We start from the raw sequence: 18,125 nt of genomic DNA, 5'->3' as shown, positions 1-18,125 counted from the left end.
ACGCTCGTGAGCAGTGAGGGGTGCAAACATTAAACGTCCATAGACTTGGCTGCCATATGACGCAATTCCAAAAGCCAGACGTTGGAGTGGGTAGCGGCCCTCAAAAATAGGAACTTAAGGAATCCTTTGTTATAGTTCCATTGGAACACAATCGATTGATTGGTCATTAAAATAAGCGTGCTCTGGCTGCCGTGCTAATTGGTCAGATGGGTGGGCCGCGAAATGCTTTCGGGGTTTTAACCCATTTTGGGCGGGAACCCCTTTTGGTGTTAGCATTATGTTATGCTTTAGCTATTGAAAAATAGCAGATCTACAAGCTCATAGCGCGCCACCGAGTGGCGCGCTACGAGCTTGTAGGTCTGCTATTTTTGAAAAATCGAAGAACCACTGACATAGAAACATAGCTTTTTCAGAAAAAAATCGGTTAAAAAGTGGGCCCTGACCCAGAAAAGGTTGGGAACTCTGCTTTGGTTTGTGTGCCTCCAGGTGAAGGGTTGATATAACCACTTGTCTTCTCTTTTCAGATCGGTTACTGGAACGAGTACGAGCGATTTGTAAATATAATGGACCTGCAGGTCACCAACGAGTCCTCCTCAGTGGAAAACCGAACCATTGTGGTCACTACTATTATGGTACACTTTCCATGCAGTTTTAAATGTCTTCACCTATTCTGCCACTCAAGGTCATGGTGTTGATTCTTTATGATTGATACATTCCTGTCCTGGGCGGGTAGAACCATATCTTTTTTGTGTGGGCTTTCCATCCACTCACTACACGTTGAAACAGTCCAGCCCGTTGGCCATTAACTCACACGGTGGCCATTTTGCTCGTATGTTATTAGCACACATACGGGGGGGTGGGAGTAGAGCCTATACCCAGTGTGAAGTATAAGTATAAGATAAGATGTGACAGGGACCTTTATTGATCCCGCAAGAGAAATTCAAGTGGCCAAAGGTAGCACAGAAATTGAGATACAGTTACAGGGCAAGAGAAAGTATTGTAGCTACCCTGCTGCATAGCAGGGTAAAATACATCACATACAAGATCAATAATGAATGAAAGTAAACAACAGCATACAGCCTCAACAAAGCTTGTATTATGCAGGACAAATGAAAGGAGAATGAACACTGTAACCATGTCGGATAGGGTCCTTACAGTAATGGGTTGTTGTTAATTCAGAGCTAATTAAACTATTGAGGGAACAGAGTGACCACCGTGTGCCTCATTATGAATCTCCATGGCTACCAGCACAAAGGATAGTCTAAGACAGTCTTATCGTATTTCCCCTTGGGGTAGATAAATCTATTTCTCCTCCTGCTCAATTGCCCCACAATCTCCATGTGAAGGGGCGTGTGAGTGGTTGTCCATGATAGCGTCCAGCTTCCTCACTATTACGCACCTTCGCCACCTACTTCGGCGGAGTAAAAGCACAAAATAAGAGCCATGGCTGCCGTTTGAACATGGCCAACGGAGGAGTGTTTCAAATGTATCCGTGTGGGTGACAAAGCATTTTGATTTCCCATACTCCAGTGGCCTGTCGTAGCAGTGACATCACAATAATGGTATAAATGAGAATGGTTGACTCCATCAATTACAAAACAAACAAACATTCAAATGCATACGTACGTAAGTAGACCTGTCAGTCATCATCAAAGTAAATGTTCAATGGCATTTTGGGATAGACTGGCCAACGAATGACTACTAAGGACGATGGCAGCAATGGTTTCTCAAGCTGGGCAAAGCAAAATAACCAGTATTGGAGGGTGGATAAGAAGATTAATTTTGTTTTCTTTTTATGACCGCTCCAATCTATTTTGTATTGCTCCCCAGAGTGTTCTGTGTTGAAGTATAACCTCTACAATACAGATGAGGTAAAATATAAAGTTGTTTCTCTGACCAAGGTTATCTCTGACCACGGTAGATGTCATGGTTTGGATAAAGACTTTTCCATTATTTCCCCTCCAGTATTATGTGATAGTTTGGTATAGTTAGTTAGTCTACTATTCATCAATCAGTTTCAATAGTCTTCCGCTCCAAACATTCTCAAAATCTGAAGGTGCTTATAGTATCGTTGCCTGAGAAGTATATTGTCAGTATAAAAGAAAATATGAACTAAAATGTCCAGTAGTAAAAAGACTAGAAAAGTGGGCCTTTCCTGGACAGAGTCATTTGTATGCCAACGGGCTGACCCGCTAAGTCTCCCCAGAGCAGGAGGAAGCGTTTAACATCTCTCTAAATGAGAGCTACAGTCAGGAGGTAAACACGTGTCGAACGCAGAGGGAACCCAAGGTGAGACGGGATACATTCAGCACAGAACAAACAAACCATTGCTCTCCCACTTGCACCCTAATTGTTTGTGGCTGTAATGACAATGCCTTGCTCTCTGGGAGCATTCCTTTCTGTTTGATATAATGATGAAGTGCTCAGTAAACACCCACAAAGACTGTAGCTGCACTCTATAGTGTTTTGAAAAACACAGGAGAGTCATATGGCACGTTCCGCTCTCCTTCGTGTTAATAGTATTTTTTTACTTTTTTATTTTATTTACCTCTCCTCCTTTTTTTTTTGTTCTTTTCTGGATAACAACTGATGGTTCCTTTTTTTGTTTTGTTTTATTTATTTATTCTTTGGAATGATAGCAGCCTTTCCCTGCGCATTTGGTGCAATGTGCTTGAAAATTACATGTCGAGATAAGAATGGGCACTCTCTGATCCCTGTGCTGTCACTAGCATTTACTTCTGAACCCCCATCCCCCCCGCCCCCATCCCCATGTCCACCTCACTGCGAGCCAGCCACACCATGCCTATACCGTACACACCCCACAGCCCCTAGTGGCGGGTGGAAGAACTACTTAGAGCAGTGGTTTTCAACCAGTGGTCCTTGAGGGGGTTCCATGTGGTCCCCAGCTAAATGATGGAGAGTTGGTAACCAAATGGAGCCTTATAGATCTTTAAATGGACCCGTAATGGCTCTCAAGAGTTAGAAGAATGATTATTTATTTTTTGCCTGTTATCTCTCCTAATGGTACCACATCAATACAGCATGGAAATGTGGACAAAAATCGTATCCAGCAATAACAAAATAATGTAAGTGTTTTTTTGTGTCTGAGAGGCTAAAGGTCATCAAATGGTGGTCCGTGGCTCAAATGCCAAATAAATAATGGGCCTTGATGTGAAAAGGGTTGAAAACCACTGACTTAGAGCTCCGACTTGAGCAAAAGTAGCAATACCACAGTGTATAGAATACTCTGATCCAAGTAAATACTACAGTGTATAGAATACTCTGATCCAAGTAAATACTACAGTGTATAGAATACTCTGATCCAAGTAAAGAGTCCTGTATGTCAAAGTACAAAGTGTCAGGCCTGGTGTCTGCTGGCCAGTCAGTGTGTGTCAGTGCATTTGTGGTGCATCATCTGTGCATGCTGTTTGTTTGCATGACTGTGGTTGTACTAGCAGCTTATTATTTGTGTGTGTGTGTGTGTGTGTGTGTGTGTGTGTGTGTGTGTGTGTGTGTGTGTGTGTGTGTGTGTGTGTGTGTGTGTGTGTGTGTGTGTGTGTGTGTGTGTGTGTGTGTGTGTGTGTGTGTGTGTGTGTGTGTGTGTGTGTGTGTGTGTGTGTGTGTGCGCGCGCGAGTCTGTGCGCGTGTGTGCGTGCACACGCGTACTTGTATTACTATACTTGTGAGGACCATGAGTCCAAAGTAGCAACCAAAAATGTTGATGTCCTTAGAAGTATAGTAATACACTCTGTGTGTGTGTGTGTGTATGCGCGTGCGGACACTGAATGCAAAGGTGCGTGTGTGCGTGCAAGGCAGCACCCTGCGAGCACAGGGCGTGAATAAACCCAAGTGTGTGTTCGAACCAACAGGAAGCTCCTTATGTGATGTACAAGAAAAATCATTTGCAGCTGGGTGGCAATGACAGATATGAAGGCTACTGCGTCGATTTAGCGTCTGAGATTGCCAAACATGTTGGAATTAAGTACAAACTGTCTATAGTAATGGATGGGAAGTACGGAGCCCGTGACCCCGAGACCAAGACCTGGAACGGCATGGTCGGTGAACTGGTCTATGGGGTGAGTAACCATGGGAACCTATCTCTGATTTCACGATTACATGACAGTTTGCAAGGAACTTCAACATGAGAGGAGATCTCATTTTTCTGTCTTAAGGTCATCACCGACTCACCCGAGCGAGCTCAAAAACCGCCCGCTTAACGGGCGAGTCCGATAGTTCTGCTGGGAGTGAGTTTTATCAAACCGTCGTCGTCGGGCGCTGAAACCTTGTATCTCCTCAACGTTGTATGCGTTTTTCTCGTTAATGAATGCCCTACTTTGTCAAAATAGAGGAAATAGCAGATCTACATGCTATTTACACTATTGACCAATGTTGAAAGTCTGTGGGTTTATATATATATTTAACCAATACAAAGTATTAACAAGAGCTTATGACTAAATAATAGCTACGGTACATTGGATAATTTTTTTTCAAATTCCTCATTTAGTGAAAAGTAGCCCTTTTGGACATAAAAGGTTTCCGCCCGACAGCAACGACTAATGCACGTTGTCCACCGGGCTTTGCATTGTGGGAGTTGGTGCTAATCCTGAGCTGGAGAAAATGAAATCATTTCTCAGTGCTGTTCATTGCAATTAATCCTTCACTTGTGCTTAGGCTACAAATTGCATCAGGCTTTTCACGGTCAAAACAGAGGTAGGTATGTAAACACAATGTGACCATATGGCAAACACGACTGTAATCACTTTGATGAATGAAAAATTATATGCCTTTGAAGTGATTGTGTAATTATGCTCATTGTTTGATGTGTATGATGGATATGCGGCGTTGTAAATTCACAGCTGAGAAAATCTGCTTCAAAATCAACAGCTAAATGGTGGGGTTGCGGTTTAGAGGCAACAAGATCCATATGGGGGCTTGCGCTCCATAAAAGTTTGGTGGGGCTGTTCGCATTAGCGGAGGGCCAGTGGTTGGGGGAGTACTTTTTTACTGAAGTACAAGTAACAATAGCACAATGTCTAAGTACTGTCTGCTTTGTTACAAGTGAAAGTAATGTATTCAAACTTTTATTTGAGTAAAAGTAATGGCATCAGATATACTTATACAGTGCAAAAGTGAAAGTACTACATGTTTTCAATTTCTTTCAAAAATATCAAATCTACAAGCTGCTATTGTGAGCTTTTAGATATGCTATTTTTGAAAAACAAACAATAAAATAGGGCTTAATTGGTTAACGTGTGTTTTGTAATAATAATCTAATGTACTACAAAGTACAGTAGCTTGTAAATGAAGTTTTAAAGTAATATTTGCCGAGATGTAGCAAATTACTCGAGTACCGGTAAATAGTTTCGGGCAGAAACCTCTCGTCTCCACAGCGTCACACTAAAGTATCAAAAGTAGCACATATACAAGCTCGAAAAGTGTTTTGAGCTTGTAGATCTGCTACTTCTGCCGTTTTTTAACTTGAATGCTGAAAAGTTTAGTTTTTTGGACATATGAGGTTTCCAGACGACAGAGACGTACTTTGTTACTGTCCACCACTGAGCAGAGGGGTGTTGTTCGCCAGACAAAGTGCTCAGAGGTTTCATAATGGCCTCCCTCACGCGTTCCCAAATGAGCCTCTGTCTAAGGCAGTGGTTCTTAACCTTTTAAGGCTGCGACTCCCCAAAATAATAACACAGGTTGAGAACCACTGCTCTAAGGTCACAGCAGCTTATTGAGTGGGGGGGGGGGGGGGGGGATGCAAAATGCATGAGTGTTACGCTCTCTTCATCTGTTCAATTTCCCCGCTATCAGCCACAGAGATTGCCTCGTTTGATCTGCTATCGTGAGCAAATTACCCTCCAAATTGGAAGTCCACTTCGCAGATGGAAGATGGGGGATGGGGGGGGGGAAACAAAGGGTCCATCTACCTGTCAACAACCCCCCCCCCCCCCCCCCCCCCCCCCCCCCGCGAGTGTAATGCGAGTGTACTGAAGTGCATTTACTCAAACGTGTCTGTACTTTACTTGAATATTTGTCATTTTAGACCACAACTTCTAATAGACAATCTTTACTTTCGCCTCCACTACATTTCTAGGATGGGTAAAAGTACCCTATAATGCCCTATAGTACCCTATAATGCCCTATAGTACTCTATAATGCCCTATTAAAGTACCCTATAATGCCCTATAGTACCCTATAATGCCCTATAGTACCCTATAATGCCCTATTAAAGTACCCTATAATGCCCTATTTCAAATTGTGAGCTATTTTGTCTGCTATTTTGTCTGTTACAGATATTGCTTTGTAATCTTTTGAAAACTTTCACACTTTAAAATCAAGTTTTTAATACCGCAATGCATTGATAATGAAAAGAAAATGTACTTTTGATTACTTAAGTGTGTTTTAAAAGCTGTTTTGTAATAATATAAATATTCTAAATCTACACAGCAACAAAAGTGAATAATTAACAGATAATTGTAATGGAGTAAAAAGTAGAGTATTTGCATCTGAGATGTAGTGGAGTAGAAAAGTATTGAACATATTGACAAGCTGTACTCAAGTAAAGTAATAGGGCTGCAAAGTTGCATCTAGTACTTGACTAAATGTACTTACTGTAGTTACTTTCCACCACCACTGCCTAGTGCCTACCTGTCAACCCCTATCAAGCCATTCTGCTCCTGTAGCTTTTACGGCAGGTGCGACGGGCGCTAACGATTATGCACGCGTTGACCTTTCTGACCAGTAAATTCATTTGATTTTAGTTGTCTTTTTAAAGGTTTGGGCCCGGAGGCTGTGCGTTTTATGTGTTTTGTTTTCCCGTCACCGCTGATTGACTGCTGCTGGCGTTGAGGATTAAATGGTTATATAGCCCAGCGTTGACGGGGCGCGCAAAGCAACACTGTCACGTTATATCAGGGTGTGTTTGCGTTTCACTCGCTTTGACCTTGTAAAGGAACACGCTCCGCGGGTGCGTCGCCTTAAAAACAGCCGCTATATTCCTTAATTTATGTGTGTGGAAGACAATACAGAGCAGACAGTACAAATAAGTGTCCTTCATACAAAACCGCAACGCTTTGAAGAGTGGCGGTTATTTAATTAATCGCACACACACGCTAGCTGCAGAAACACTGTCTGAAGTGATTAATTATTTGCGTCTGTTTTTACAAAGAAAAACCCATGGTTGTGAATGTAAAAAAAAGAGAGAGAGAGAAGAGAGAAGAAAAGTGCTTGCCGCCACCTCAGAGCGTTTTTGGTAGAATGCCATGATATGGAGCAGGAAAACAAAAAATGGGGAGAGGGGGGTAAGGGAGGGTGTTGGGCGAAGAGAAACAGCTTGGAAGATAAAACATAATGCAAATGCCAGAACTGGTTTCTCTTCAGGGGATGGGGGGGGGGGGGGGGGGGGTGCTGATGAATGGCATGCGAGCTGGAATGCTGGAGAGAGCTTGGGGTTGCCATGTTCCTCATCACAGTCACCCGTTGAACAGTGTGCGACTTTAAATCAAAGCCATTTGTCGTTGGACACAGAACTGACGGAATGTATTGTATATCATGCAGAGAAGTAGGAGATGATTAGCAATATCACTCACGATTTGAATTAGGATTTTGTTGTTGCGGCATTTTGTTTTTCTTTGGTTTTTTTATGGCTAGCGTTGTATTAATTACTTTTCATTCACTACTAGCTATTTGTATGCAGTTGTTAGGTGAAGCGATTCACAATATGGGGCCTGTCTAGATATTGCAAGTGGGCCCCCAAATAATTGGCTTTTTTATTATTCATTTAACATTAATCTTAAAAGCTTAATGTTTCAACTTGTTTTTACATTTTCTTCTTTAAAACCTTGACAAATCAATGTAGTTACCGCTAGCTAGAGCAACTCCAAGCTAATCGGATGATAATAAATAGGGACCTCTCTGCATTAATATAAATAAAAAAATTGGCACAGATGTATCTACGAGAAATCTCAGCTTTGCCATAGAATGAGTTAAAAAATAATGGACCCACCCATCTGACCACTTAACAAGTGGTCAGATGTGGTGGTCCACCAACGCTTTGGAGATTTCAAGTGAGCCCTTAGCCAGAAAAGGTTTGGAACCGCTCAATTAGAATGTTGTTTTATTTGTTTTAGTTTTTCACGGTGAGGGTTATTAATAATTACTTTTCTTTCATTAGCTATTTTCATGCCCTTGTTTTAGTGGGTTTTTCTTTAATTGTTTTTTTTAGCAGCTATTCCATTATCTGTGCGCCGTTGTTTTTTTTATAAAGATTCATTTTAATCTCCTGGAGTCGTTCCACTCATTTTCCCAAACACAATAAATAGTATTTGGAATAAATAGGGATCCATTCGAGGCAAACTTGCAAACATGACACCTTGTTGAATTCCTTCCAAGCTGCTTCTCTGCGTTTATCTAAATATATTTGTCATTCAGAAACCCCAAAGGCTGTTTCTCATTTCTGCTGTCTCTCATCGTGAAGAATGTGTTTATATTGCCTTCTGTCTCAATCTCTCATGCGTTAGTCAAGTGTTGCGGGACTTCTAGTATCCTCACATAATAATATTATCTAACATTTATCTGCCCTACAATTCTATCCTACCGTTCTCGTTTCGGGACTTACTGAGTCTGTTTGGGTTGAAAAACTGTCGTTGCTCTGGGAGAAACCTCCATAGTTCAAGGTTTTTCTATTTTTGAATGTGTGTCTGTGGATTTTATATCCATTGGTACAGTTTTTTTGATAAATTAAATAAGTAATTAAAGTAACAGATTTGGACATACTGTATGTACAAGGTTTCCACCCGGCAGTGATGTAAGCAGCATGTTTACATCTCAGATGAATGTCTTAATGAACAGCCTAATATTATTAATTATAATAATAATATTAATAAAATGTTATTCTCCCTAAAGTTTGTAGGAGAACCTGGGATTCTGGCTGCAGTCTTTCAAAATGTTTAGAGCAGTGGTTCTTAAAGTGGGGTCCGGGGGACCCCCCAGGGGTCCTTGTGGACCTTCCAGGGGGTCCCCGGTAAAATGCATATGTGTTTAGGAACCACCGGTGTAGAATGACCCCGGTTTGTCTCGCTTTGTGCCGGCGCGGGAACTAACGCTCGCTGTACCGTGTTCCCCCTGTTTCCAGAGAGCAGATATAGCTGTCGCGCCTCTCACCATAACACTGGTTCGAGAGGAGGTGATAGACTTTTCCAAGCCCTTTATGAGTCTGGGCATCTCCATTATGATAAAGAAACCCCAAAAGTCCAAACCCGGGGTGTTCTCCTTCCTGGACCCGCTGGCCTATGAGATCTGGATGTGTATAGTGTTTGCCTATATTGGCGTGAGCGTGGTTCTGTTCCTGGTGAGCCGCTTCAGCCCGTACGAGTGGAACCTGGACGATCAGGACGAGACCAAAGACCCCCAGACCCCGCCCGACCCCCCCAACGACTTTGGCATCTTCAACTCCCTGTGGTTCTCGCTGGGCGCCTTCATGCAGCAGGGCTGCGACATCTCCCCCAGGTGGGTCTTGAACAGTACTCTAGAACTACTCTGTTACAGGTCAAATGTCCAGGATTCAAAATGTACTTGAGTAAAAGTACAAAAGTATTGGCATCAAAATGTACCAAAGTAAATACTCATTATGCAGAATGTCCCATTTCGAGTTTTCAAATGTATAAAAATCGAAAATTGCAGATCTACAAGCTCACAATGCGTCGCATCACGAGCTTGTAGATTTTCAAATGGCTTTGTTTAAAATAAAGTGGAGTAAAAGTACAATATGTGGATCCGAGATGTAGTGGAGTACAAGTAAAAGTATTGGCAATTGGAAATACTCAAGTAAAGTACAAATTCCTCAAAAATGTTAACTACCGGTAAATGTACTTGGTTACTTTCTACCACTGGTAATGTATCAATATTATGAAGTAGAAGGTTGCGTCTGCATGTAATAACATGCTTTGTGCACGGGCCTCTCTGTGTCCCTTTTCATGCCCATATTATGTGGGGGTTAAAGGGGTCCCCCAGTCAAATTATTAGTTATTATATAGTATCAGTTTAACCACTTTTCACCTGACAGTATTTTACACTTTGGATATCCGAAAATAGCCAATCTACAAGCTCACAACACGACTGGTGGCCATATATATATATATATATATATATATATATATATATATATATATATATATTCAAAGATTTGCACAGATTGCCATGATGTTTAAAAAATAACAGATATACAAGCTATGAGCTTGTATATCTGCTCATAGCTTATCTGCTTAAAGGTATATTCAGTGATTTGACTTAATTCAAATATCACTTATTTTTTATTTTTTTCTGGATAATCCTTCCTACTATAGAGTGTGCTGACCATATAAGGAGTTCCTCCCTGTCCCCAGTGAGCCCCTGGGGTCAAAAAAACCTAGTTTCAGTTTTGGTGGCGGGTGGCAAAACCTTCATCCAATCAGGATGAGTGGGGCCTCCCTCCAATCATGATCGAGTAAGGGCGGGCCTTGGTGCACATGCTTTTGGCCTGTTGCACTTCCCCTCACTGTAGAGCGTGCATGTGCACATTTTGTTACCGGGGCGGACTGGGTGGTTTTCCAAATCACCAAAATCACTGAATGCTCCTTTAATATATCTGCTATTTATAATAGCTAAAGTAGGCCTATAAAATAATGGTTAAAAGTGGATACAATCTAAAGTGACATAGATGCGCTCCTCAAACTAATATAAAATAATCAATCTTTTGAAAATAAGAAACTAAATCATTCTCCATTATGAATCATTTTAGTTGTGGATTAAAAAAGAATCACACTCCAGTGGAGCGAGGGGCGCCACTGGCGCCACATGTTGAAATGAAGCATCATCTTGACTTGCAGAAGCCTGCACATAATTATGTCACTTTCATTCATTGCAGATTCACTGCCAAAATATGTTACGACTCAGACATGAATGCAGTGTGTTATTATTGTATAAAACAAAATCAGTCACACGATGTAATCATATTGACCACAAGACGTCTCACGTCGTCATGTCAGTGCCCTAAACAAACATTAAAAGTCCATAGACTTGGCTGCCATTCAATTTAGGTTCAAAGCGCTCTAAACAAACATTAAAGGTCCATAGACTTGCCGGCCATGTAACGTAATCTATCTAGTGCAGCTCATCAAGTGATCTCTATGATCTGGCAATTTGGTTAATGTGTCTAATTGCACTGGTCATCAGAAATTATTGTTAAACCCCTAAGAGCCATAAAAAGCCATTCTGTGTCAGCACTGCATAATGCAGCGAAGTGGCCAATGGATGTCATCTTTTTGGTTCAGAAAATGTTCAGTAATCATCTTGATCATTAGCCCCGAAGCAACTCAGGTCAGAGTTCATGGCCTACAGAGAAAGGCAGGTCACACAGCCTGAAGACGGTATCGATAAAACCATTTTAGTCACGGCAGTCTTAGTATGCAAACTGTCAAACTCAATTAAAACCCTCCAACTCAATTTAATATAATGGGTGCAATTAATTTAGAAGATTGTCCATTTGGAAGATAGATTCACATCTAGAAGAGAGAGAGAGCGAAGCAGATTTAACGCCAATGCTTTTCTCTGCTGTTCGGTTTCCCTGTCCCGTCCAAGACATATAGTTTTCCACAAGAGTTTGCAATTTCACTTGATCATTTTTGAGCAGTGCTAGACACTCCCAGCAGTGACTTTGTGTGTGAGCATGACCTATTCTAGTGAGTATAAGGAGGGGCTATACAGCCCTCCTGCTTACGTCAACAAATGTGCTCGATTCCTGATTGGGAACTACAGTTGGGTGCCACCGATATTGTCCCTTATCATTTGACCCATTTAGGCCTGACCTCAAAATTTAAAAAAAATCCTTCTAAATCCTCCAGTTTTCTGAAATAAATATTTTCACGATTTTTCAAAAATAGCAGACCTACAAGCTCGTAGCGCGCCACTCGGTGGCGCACTATGAGCTTGTAGATCTGCTATTTTTCAATAGCTAAATTATAACATAATGTTTAAAACACCAAAAGGGGTTTTGCGCAGATCACGCAAACCTCAGCAAAAAGAAAAGGACAATATCGATGGCCTCCAACTGTATAGCATTTGAACCTGGGTCTCCCGCGTGAGAGATCAAACATCCACGTCATCTAATGAACCCTACCATTCTATATCTGGGCATGTCAAAACGGCCATAAATAGACAAATATCTGGTGCACACAGAAGAACATTTGGCCAATTTTCTTATTTTAAAGAAATGGGCGAACGTTCTGCGAAAACAGCTGATCTACATCTGGTCGATCATAAAGCCCAGTCCACGGCCATGATTTGCGATGCCACGAAACAGTTGCAATACGTTGTGAAGATAAATCACGGCCGCCTGACCGATCCACCTCAAACTTGCCGTGCGTATCACAGAGGAGTGCGTACTCTCGCGGTATTTATTTTTTTAAACATGAAAAAGTTTGAGCACCACTATAGAAACATAGTTTTTTTTTATCGGCCATGTCTTAATGAGTTAACACCCTGATGTCCTGCCCTCCTTCAATCTGTGGCCACCATGCAGGTCTCTGTCGGGACGTATCGTGGGTGGCGTGTGGTGGTTCTTCACCCTCATCATCATCTCATCCTACACAGCCAACCTGGCTGCCTTCCTGACAGTGGAGAGGATGGTGTCTCCCATAGAGAGCGCCGAGGACCTGGCCAAGCAGACAGAGATAGCATACGGAACGCTGGACTCAGGCTCCACCAAGGAGTTCTTTAGGGTGAGCAAACGCTTGACCTTTCATGATTGACCGGTTGTTTTGTTTTATACTTACAGTAAGTAAAGGGAGCAAGAATAGCGCAATTTGGATATACTCTTGTTACGTGTGAATTGTGTGTATTCCAAATGTTGCGCTCGAGTCAAAGTTCAAAGGTGTTTGGGTCAAGATATACTTAAAGCAGGCACCCCCCCCCCCCCCCCCCCCACACTATATATATATATAGTACCAAAATCTACAATCTAATCTATATTGTATCGGAGTGGAAGTATGATGTAGCGAAAAATGGAAATACTCAAGTTAAGTAAGAAAGCATGTTTTGTGCTGACAGCTACTGAACTGTCCGTCACATATTTCGAGGGTAAAGACTCGGTCCACTTCCAGAGTGCCCGAGCATCGCGCTTCGGCGCTCCTGGCGTCTGCCCTTTTTTGATGCGGCGCCCTGAGCGTCTTCATGCAGACAATAGTTGATCTCTTGGAGAGGAGCGCAGCTCTTCTGATCCTCCTGGCTGTGAGTGCACGAGCGTCCACGTCTACCGTTTTTTCTGCTAAGACATTTGTGCTAATAACGCCAGGTGACAGGATGTTGGAGCACAGTCGCGGTTGATGGGTTTGAACACTGGGGACATGTGAGCGCCAGGGACATGATATCCAAAGCGTCCATCCACTCACAAAAACATTTTCAGTGGCCAGAGCCCTTTAAAAGTACAGTTGGGTGCCACCGATATTGTCCCTTATCATTTGACCCATTTAGGCCTGACCTCAACATTTTAAAAAATCCTCCAGTTTTCTGAAATAAATATTTTCACGATTTTTCAAAAATAGCAGACCTACAAGCTCATAGCGCGCCACCGAGTGGCGCGCTATGAGCTTGTAGATCTGCTATTTTTCAATAGCTAAATTATAATGTTTAAAACACCAAAAGGGGTTCCCGCCCAAAATGGGTTAACTGTCCTTTTGCGCAGATCACGCAAACCTCAGCAAAAAGAAAAGGACAATATCGATGGCCTCCAACTGTACTTTACACAGTGCACAGTACTTCCACAGTAACTTTCCTCCATTGTCCTGACCTCCACAACCTGCTGAATCAGCACAGTGCTGGACAAATCGTCCGTAGAGCGGGCCTTCTGCTCTGACTGCTGTTCAACTAGGCGCTCTGTAATTCCACAAACTCAATTAGTATCCGGGCCTTTGCTTGGACGATAAAGCGAGCTATAGCTTGTGTAATGTCCCTGGAAAAACTGCTCGCTGGAGAGCTATTGTCTACCTTCTACGCTTTAGTCCCAATTATATGTGTCTCTGTAAGAGAGTAATGCCGATGGAATTACCTCTTGAATTCTTGTGACATGAATGTGACGTGAATGTGACATGAATGTCAAATGTATGCGTCGGTGCTGCAGTGTGTCAGTGGTTCCTTGACGAGTTAAGGGTCCGTAACTCTGACTCCCTCAGAGTTAATTCAGTGGTTCTCAACTTTTTTTATAGTTCCAAGGACCCCCATTTTAATATGCATTTAATTAGCAACATCCCTTCCTTTTTTCTACTTTTTTCTTTACTTTACTTTACTACTTTGTTTTTGTTTTGTTATCTCTGGGACCCCAATTTATGCTGTAAATTCAATTTAACTCCGAATGGACCCGTATACTGTAATCAGATTGGTTTCATCAAGTCATGTTTCAACAGCAAAAAAACAAAAAAAAATAATTTGATTATTTTCCAAATCAGATTTGAATAACAATCATTAGCCTTGTTCAAACTGCAAAAAACAAACAAAAAAACAATCCCACTCCAATCTGGAAAGAAAATTAGATTTGGGCTGCCAGTCTGAAGGGTCCATTTGGACCCTGGCCTGCACCCAGCATTGAGAACCAGTATTTTTCAGTCCAATTATTCTGATCTCCATAAGAGAGCGAGGCACAAATGAGGCATATGTTGCCAGTGAAGTACTTCTTGAACTCCTGTGACACCGAATGTGAAATTTATGCGCGCACGATTGCTGCAGTGAGCAACCTTGGAGGATGCGGGGGCCTGTCAGCAACAAAGTCTGATAACAACATAAAAAGAGTCTCAGAGGTGATAAAAAGCAGGAGCCTAATCAAAGCGCTGCCTGCATCACGCCTAAAACTCAAAGGGGTCAGCTCATAAAATATAATTAGCTCGCTGGCCGTGGCTGGCAAATTGGTCCTGATGAAGAGAACGCCCTGTGGGTCAAACACGCGCCTTTTGAAAGACGCACGGGATTGGAACGGAGCAATATGTCCGTTGGCGTTAGGGATGAGACACGCAATTAAACCCTAATTTGACCAAATGCTGAGCGGTTATTAAACCATTTAGGCCTGACGTCGAAATTTATAAAATGTCTTCAGGATTTGCGCCACATTTTCACGATTTTTTCAAAAATAGCAGACGTACAAGCTCGTAGTGCGCCACTCGGTGGCGCGCTATGAGCTTGTAGATCTGCTATTTTTCAATAGCTAAATTATAACAATGTTTAAAACACCAAAAGGGGTTCCCGCCCAAAATGGGTTAAGTCCCTGTACAAACACCCACGACCCCTTTGCTGAGTAGATAAAACACAACATGCATGTCTTTTAAGTACTGGCTGGCTGATTTGACTTCAGATCAATATCACCATTGTTTCAATCTCCGGCACCGATCAAATCGTATCTTTATTTATAGAGCACGTTTAAAACGATTGAAATGGACCAAAGAGAAACAAAGCATCAACATAATACCATACATATGCATGTGCACCCAAATGGATAAAAGAACCTCAGGTACGTTGATTAAAAGCCAATGACAAGTGAGTCTTAAAGGGGCATTCCACTCATTTTCAAAATGTTACTATGTCTTTAATATACCTTAGAGCTGTTGTGTGGAAATAATAAGTCCCCCCATTCTGTGTTTCCTAGAACTAGAGGTCTGAAAAAAAATCATTAACATGGTGATTTTTTTCATAATTACAGTTCTAGGAAACACATAATGGGGGGACTTTTTTATTATTTCCACACAACAGCTCTAAGGTATATTAATGACATAGTAAAATGTTGAAAATTAGTGGAATGCCCCTTTAAGGAGAGATGTAAAGGCCTCGATAGGCTGAGAACTTCTAATAGGCTTCCAGAGCCTGGGGGCTGCAGCGGCCAAGCCACGATCACCCACTGCTTATTAGCCTGGCTTTCAGGGGCAACCAGGAGCAGCTTGTCTGCAGACCTCTGTGCTCTGGTTGGGTGTAAAAGTACAAGAGTTCTGATAGGGGCCAGCCCTCCCAATCTCCCATGTAGAGATTTATAAACAAAATGCACTTTAAAAAATCAATTCTAAAATTGGCAGGGAGCCAATGAAGTGCAGCTAAAATTGGGGTTATATCGTCGGTATAAGTAAGGAGGCGAGCAGCTGCGTTTTGAACCAGGTGCAAACGCCTGAGTGAAGACCGCCCAATACCGGTGTACAAGGAATTACAGTAATCGAGTGGAGAGGATATGAAGGCATGGATTGTCATCTCCAGGTGTGTGTGTGTGTGTGTGTGTGTGTGTGTGTGTGTGTGTGTGTGTGTGTGTGTGTGTGTGTGTGTGTGTGTGTGTGTGTGTGTGTGTGTGTGTGTGTGTGTGTGTGTGTGTGTGTGTGTGTGTGTGTGTGTGTGTGTGTGTGTGTGTGTGTGTGTGTGTGTGTGTGTGTGTGTGTGTGTGTGTGTGTGTGAGTGAGTGAGTGAGACCGGGGGGGGGGGGAGTGCGGGGTGCGGGAGATTGAGCGCATTGAGATTGTAGATGGGCTATTTTGGGCGATGTGTGGTGTACATGGGAAAATATCTGTCCAAGTGCATGCCAGGCCAACCCAGGCCCAGTTTACTGTCTAGTTTGGTTTGAGTGGTTAAGAAGTGCAGTCAAACTGGTTTTCAAAAATAATTAATGAAACGGTATTGTGACTGTGATGACGAAACGCAATATGACAGTCTTTTATCTCTGTCTCGCTCATTACTCATCAGCGGGAGAGAGGCAATTCATGTGCTTCACAGCTGCAGCCTATTGGCACAATCCACTATTCATTTGCATTACCCCTGGGTGGAATTGTTCAGAACAACAAAACAAAACAAAACAAAATGAGAGCCACATTTTTTTTTCTTCTCCCCCAGACGAAGGACAAGTTACCGTCTGCAGTATTGTTAGACAGCAACATAGTTTGTGTGGAATTTCAAAGTCGTTGAGATCAGAAGTTTGGAGTCTGAAAGCTCCGAGACGATGCAGAGCGTCGTAATAATTACGGAGATACTAAAGTATCGTAGTGACGCATGAGATGTACGCCAACAATAGTTCACAAACATACATTCTTCTTTTGAAAAACAAGTAAAGCTCTATAGTAATCATTGCTATAGACTAGAGCAGGGGTCAAGGACCCCTTAGCTGAGAGACAGATGAAGCAGGGACCCCCTCTACGTATTGTATAAAATTGTGTTGCAGTTTAAATATTTTCTTAGATAGCTTCATAGACTTGTTTGACAGCACTATTATCGGTGTTTTGTTGGATTCATGTTAATGTATATTTTCAGACAATTTAACCACTGTCACCATGCACTGAAAATGCCAATACTTAGTAAACTTGACTTTCCCCTCTTTACTCACTCAGTTTGCTCTTTCTTCCCTGTACACCAAACCTCGTTGCCAAAAATAGCTGATCTCCTCAGAATGGATGCTATAGGGTGTTTTCAAGTGGTTAGTGTAAAAATAAATCCTACCTCACAAAGATCTGGCAGAGCCCCTGCACTGTAGTAACTGAGGACGGGTCCCAGACCCCCTGCACTGTAGTGACTGAGGACGGGTCCCAGACCCCCTGCACTGTAGTAACTGAGGACGGGTCCCAGACCCCCTGCCCTGTAGTAACTGAGGACGGGTCCCAGACCCCCTGCACTGTAGTAACTGAGGACGCGTCCCAGACCCCCTGCCCTGTAGTAACTGAGGACGGGTCCCAGACCCCCTGCACTGTAGTAACTGAGGACGCGTCCCAGACCCCCTGCACTGTAGTAACTGAGGACGGGTCCCAGACCCCCCCCCCTGCACTGTAGTAACTGAGGACGGGTACCAGACCCCCTGCACTGTAGTAACTGAGGACGGGTCCCAGACCCCCCCCCTGCACTGTAGTAACTGAGGACGGGTCCCAGACCCCCTGCACTGTAGTAACTGAGGACGGGTCCCAGACCCCCTGCCCTGTAGTAACTGAGGACGGGTCCCAGAGCCCCCTTCACTGTAGTAACTGAGGACGGGTCCCAGACCCCCTGCACTGTAGTAACTGAGGACGGGTCCCAGACCCCCTGCACTGTAGTAACTGAGGACGGGTCCCAGACCCCCTGCCCTGTAGTAACTGAGGACGGGTCCCAGA

General features: G+C 42.9%; 1 protein-coding gene across 6 annotated transcripts in view; it reads left to right on the top strand.

Moving 5' to 3' along the window:
• Positions 1 to 18,125, top strand: part of gria3b (glutamate receptor, ionotropic, AMPA 3b) — a 194,901-nt gene that overhangs the window by 143,005 nt on the left and 33,771 nt on the right. For 5 of the 6 annotated variants that reach the window (XR_013789992.1, XM_079501013.1, XM_079501010.1 and 2 more), the window contains 4 exons: positions 525 to 632; positions 3,870 to 4,076; positions 9,134 to 9,507; positions 12,557 to 12,755. Coding sequence is in view for 5 of the 6 variants with exons in the window: in XM_079501013.1 (XP_079357139.1) it covers positions 525 to 632; positions 3,870 to 4,076; positions 9,134 to 9,507; positions 12,557 to 12,755 (888 nt within the window). In the remaining variant the exon portion in view is untranslated. The remainder of the gene's footprint in view (positions 1 to 524; positions 633 to 3,869; positions 4,077 to 9,133; positions 9,508 to 12,556; positions 12,756 to 18,125) is intronic. The other variant, XM_079501011.1, reaches the window with a different exon arrangement.

Source organism: Electrona antarctica, assembly GCF_951216825.1.
Source record: "Electrona antarctica genome assembly, chromosome: 1".
NCBI classification, from domain to species: Eukaryota; Metazoa; Chordata; class Actinopteri; order Myctophiformes; family Myctophidae; genus Electrona; species Electrona antarctica.
The sequence above is the reverse complement of the archived record's forward strand: the minus strand, read 5'-3'. Positions and strand labels throughout refer to the sequence as shown.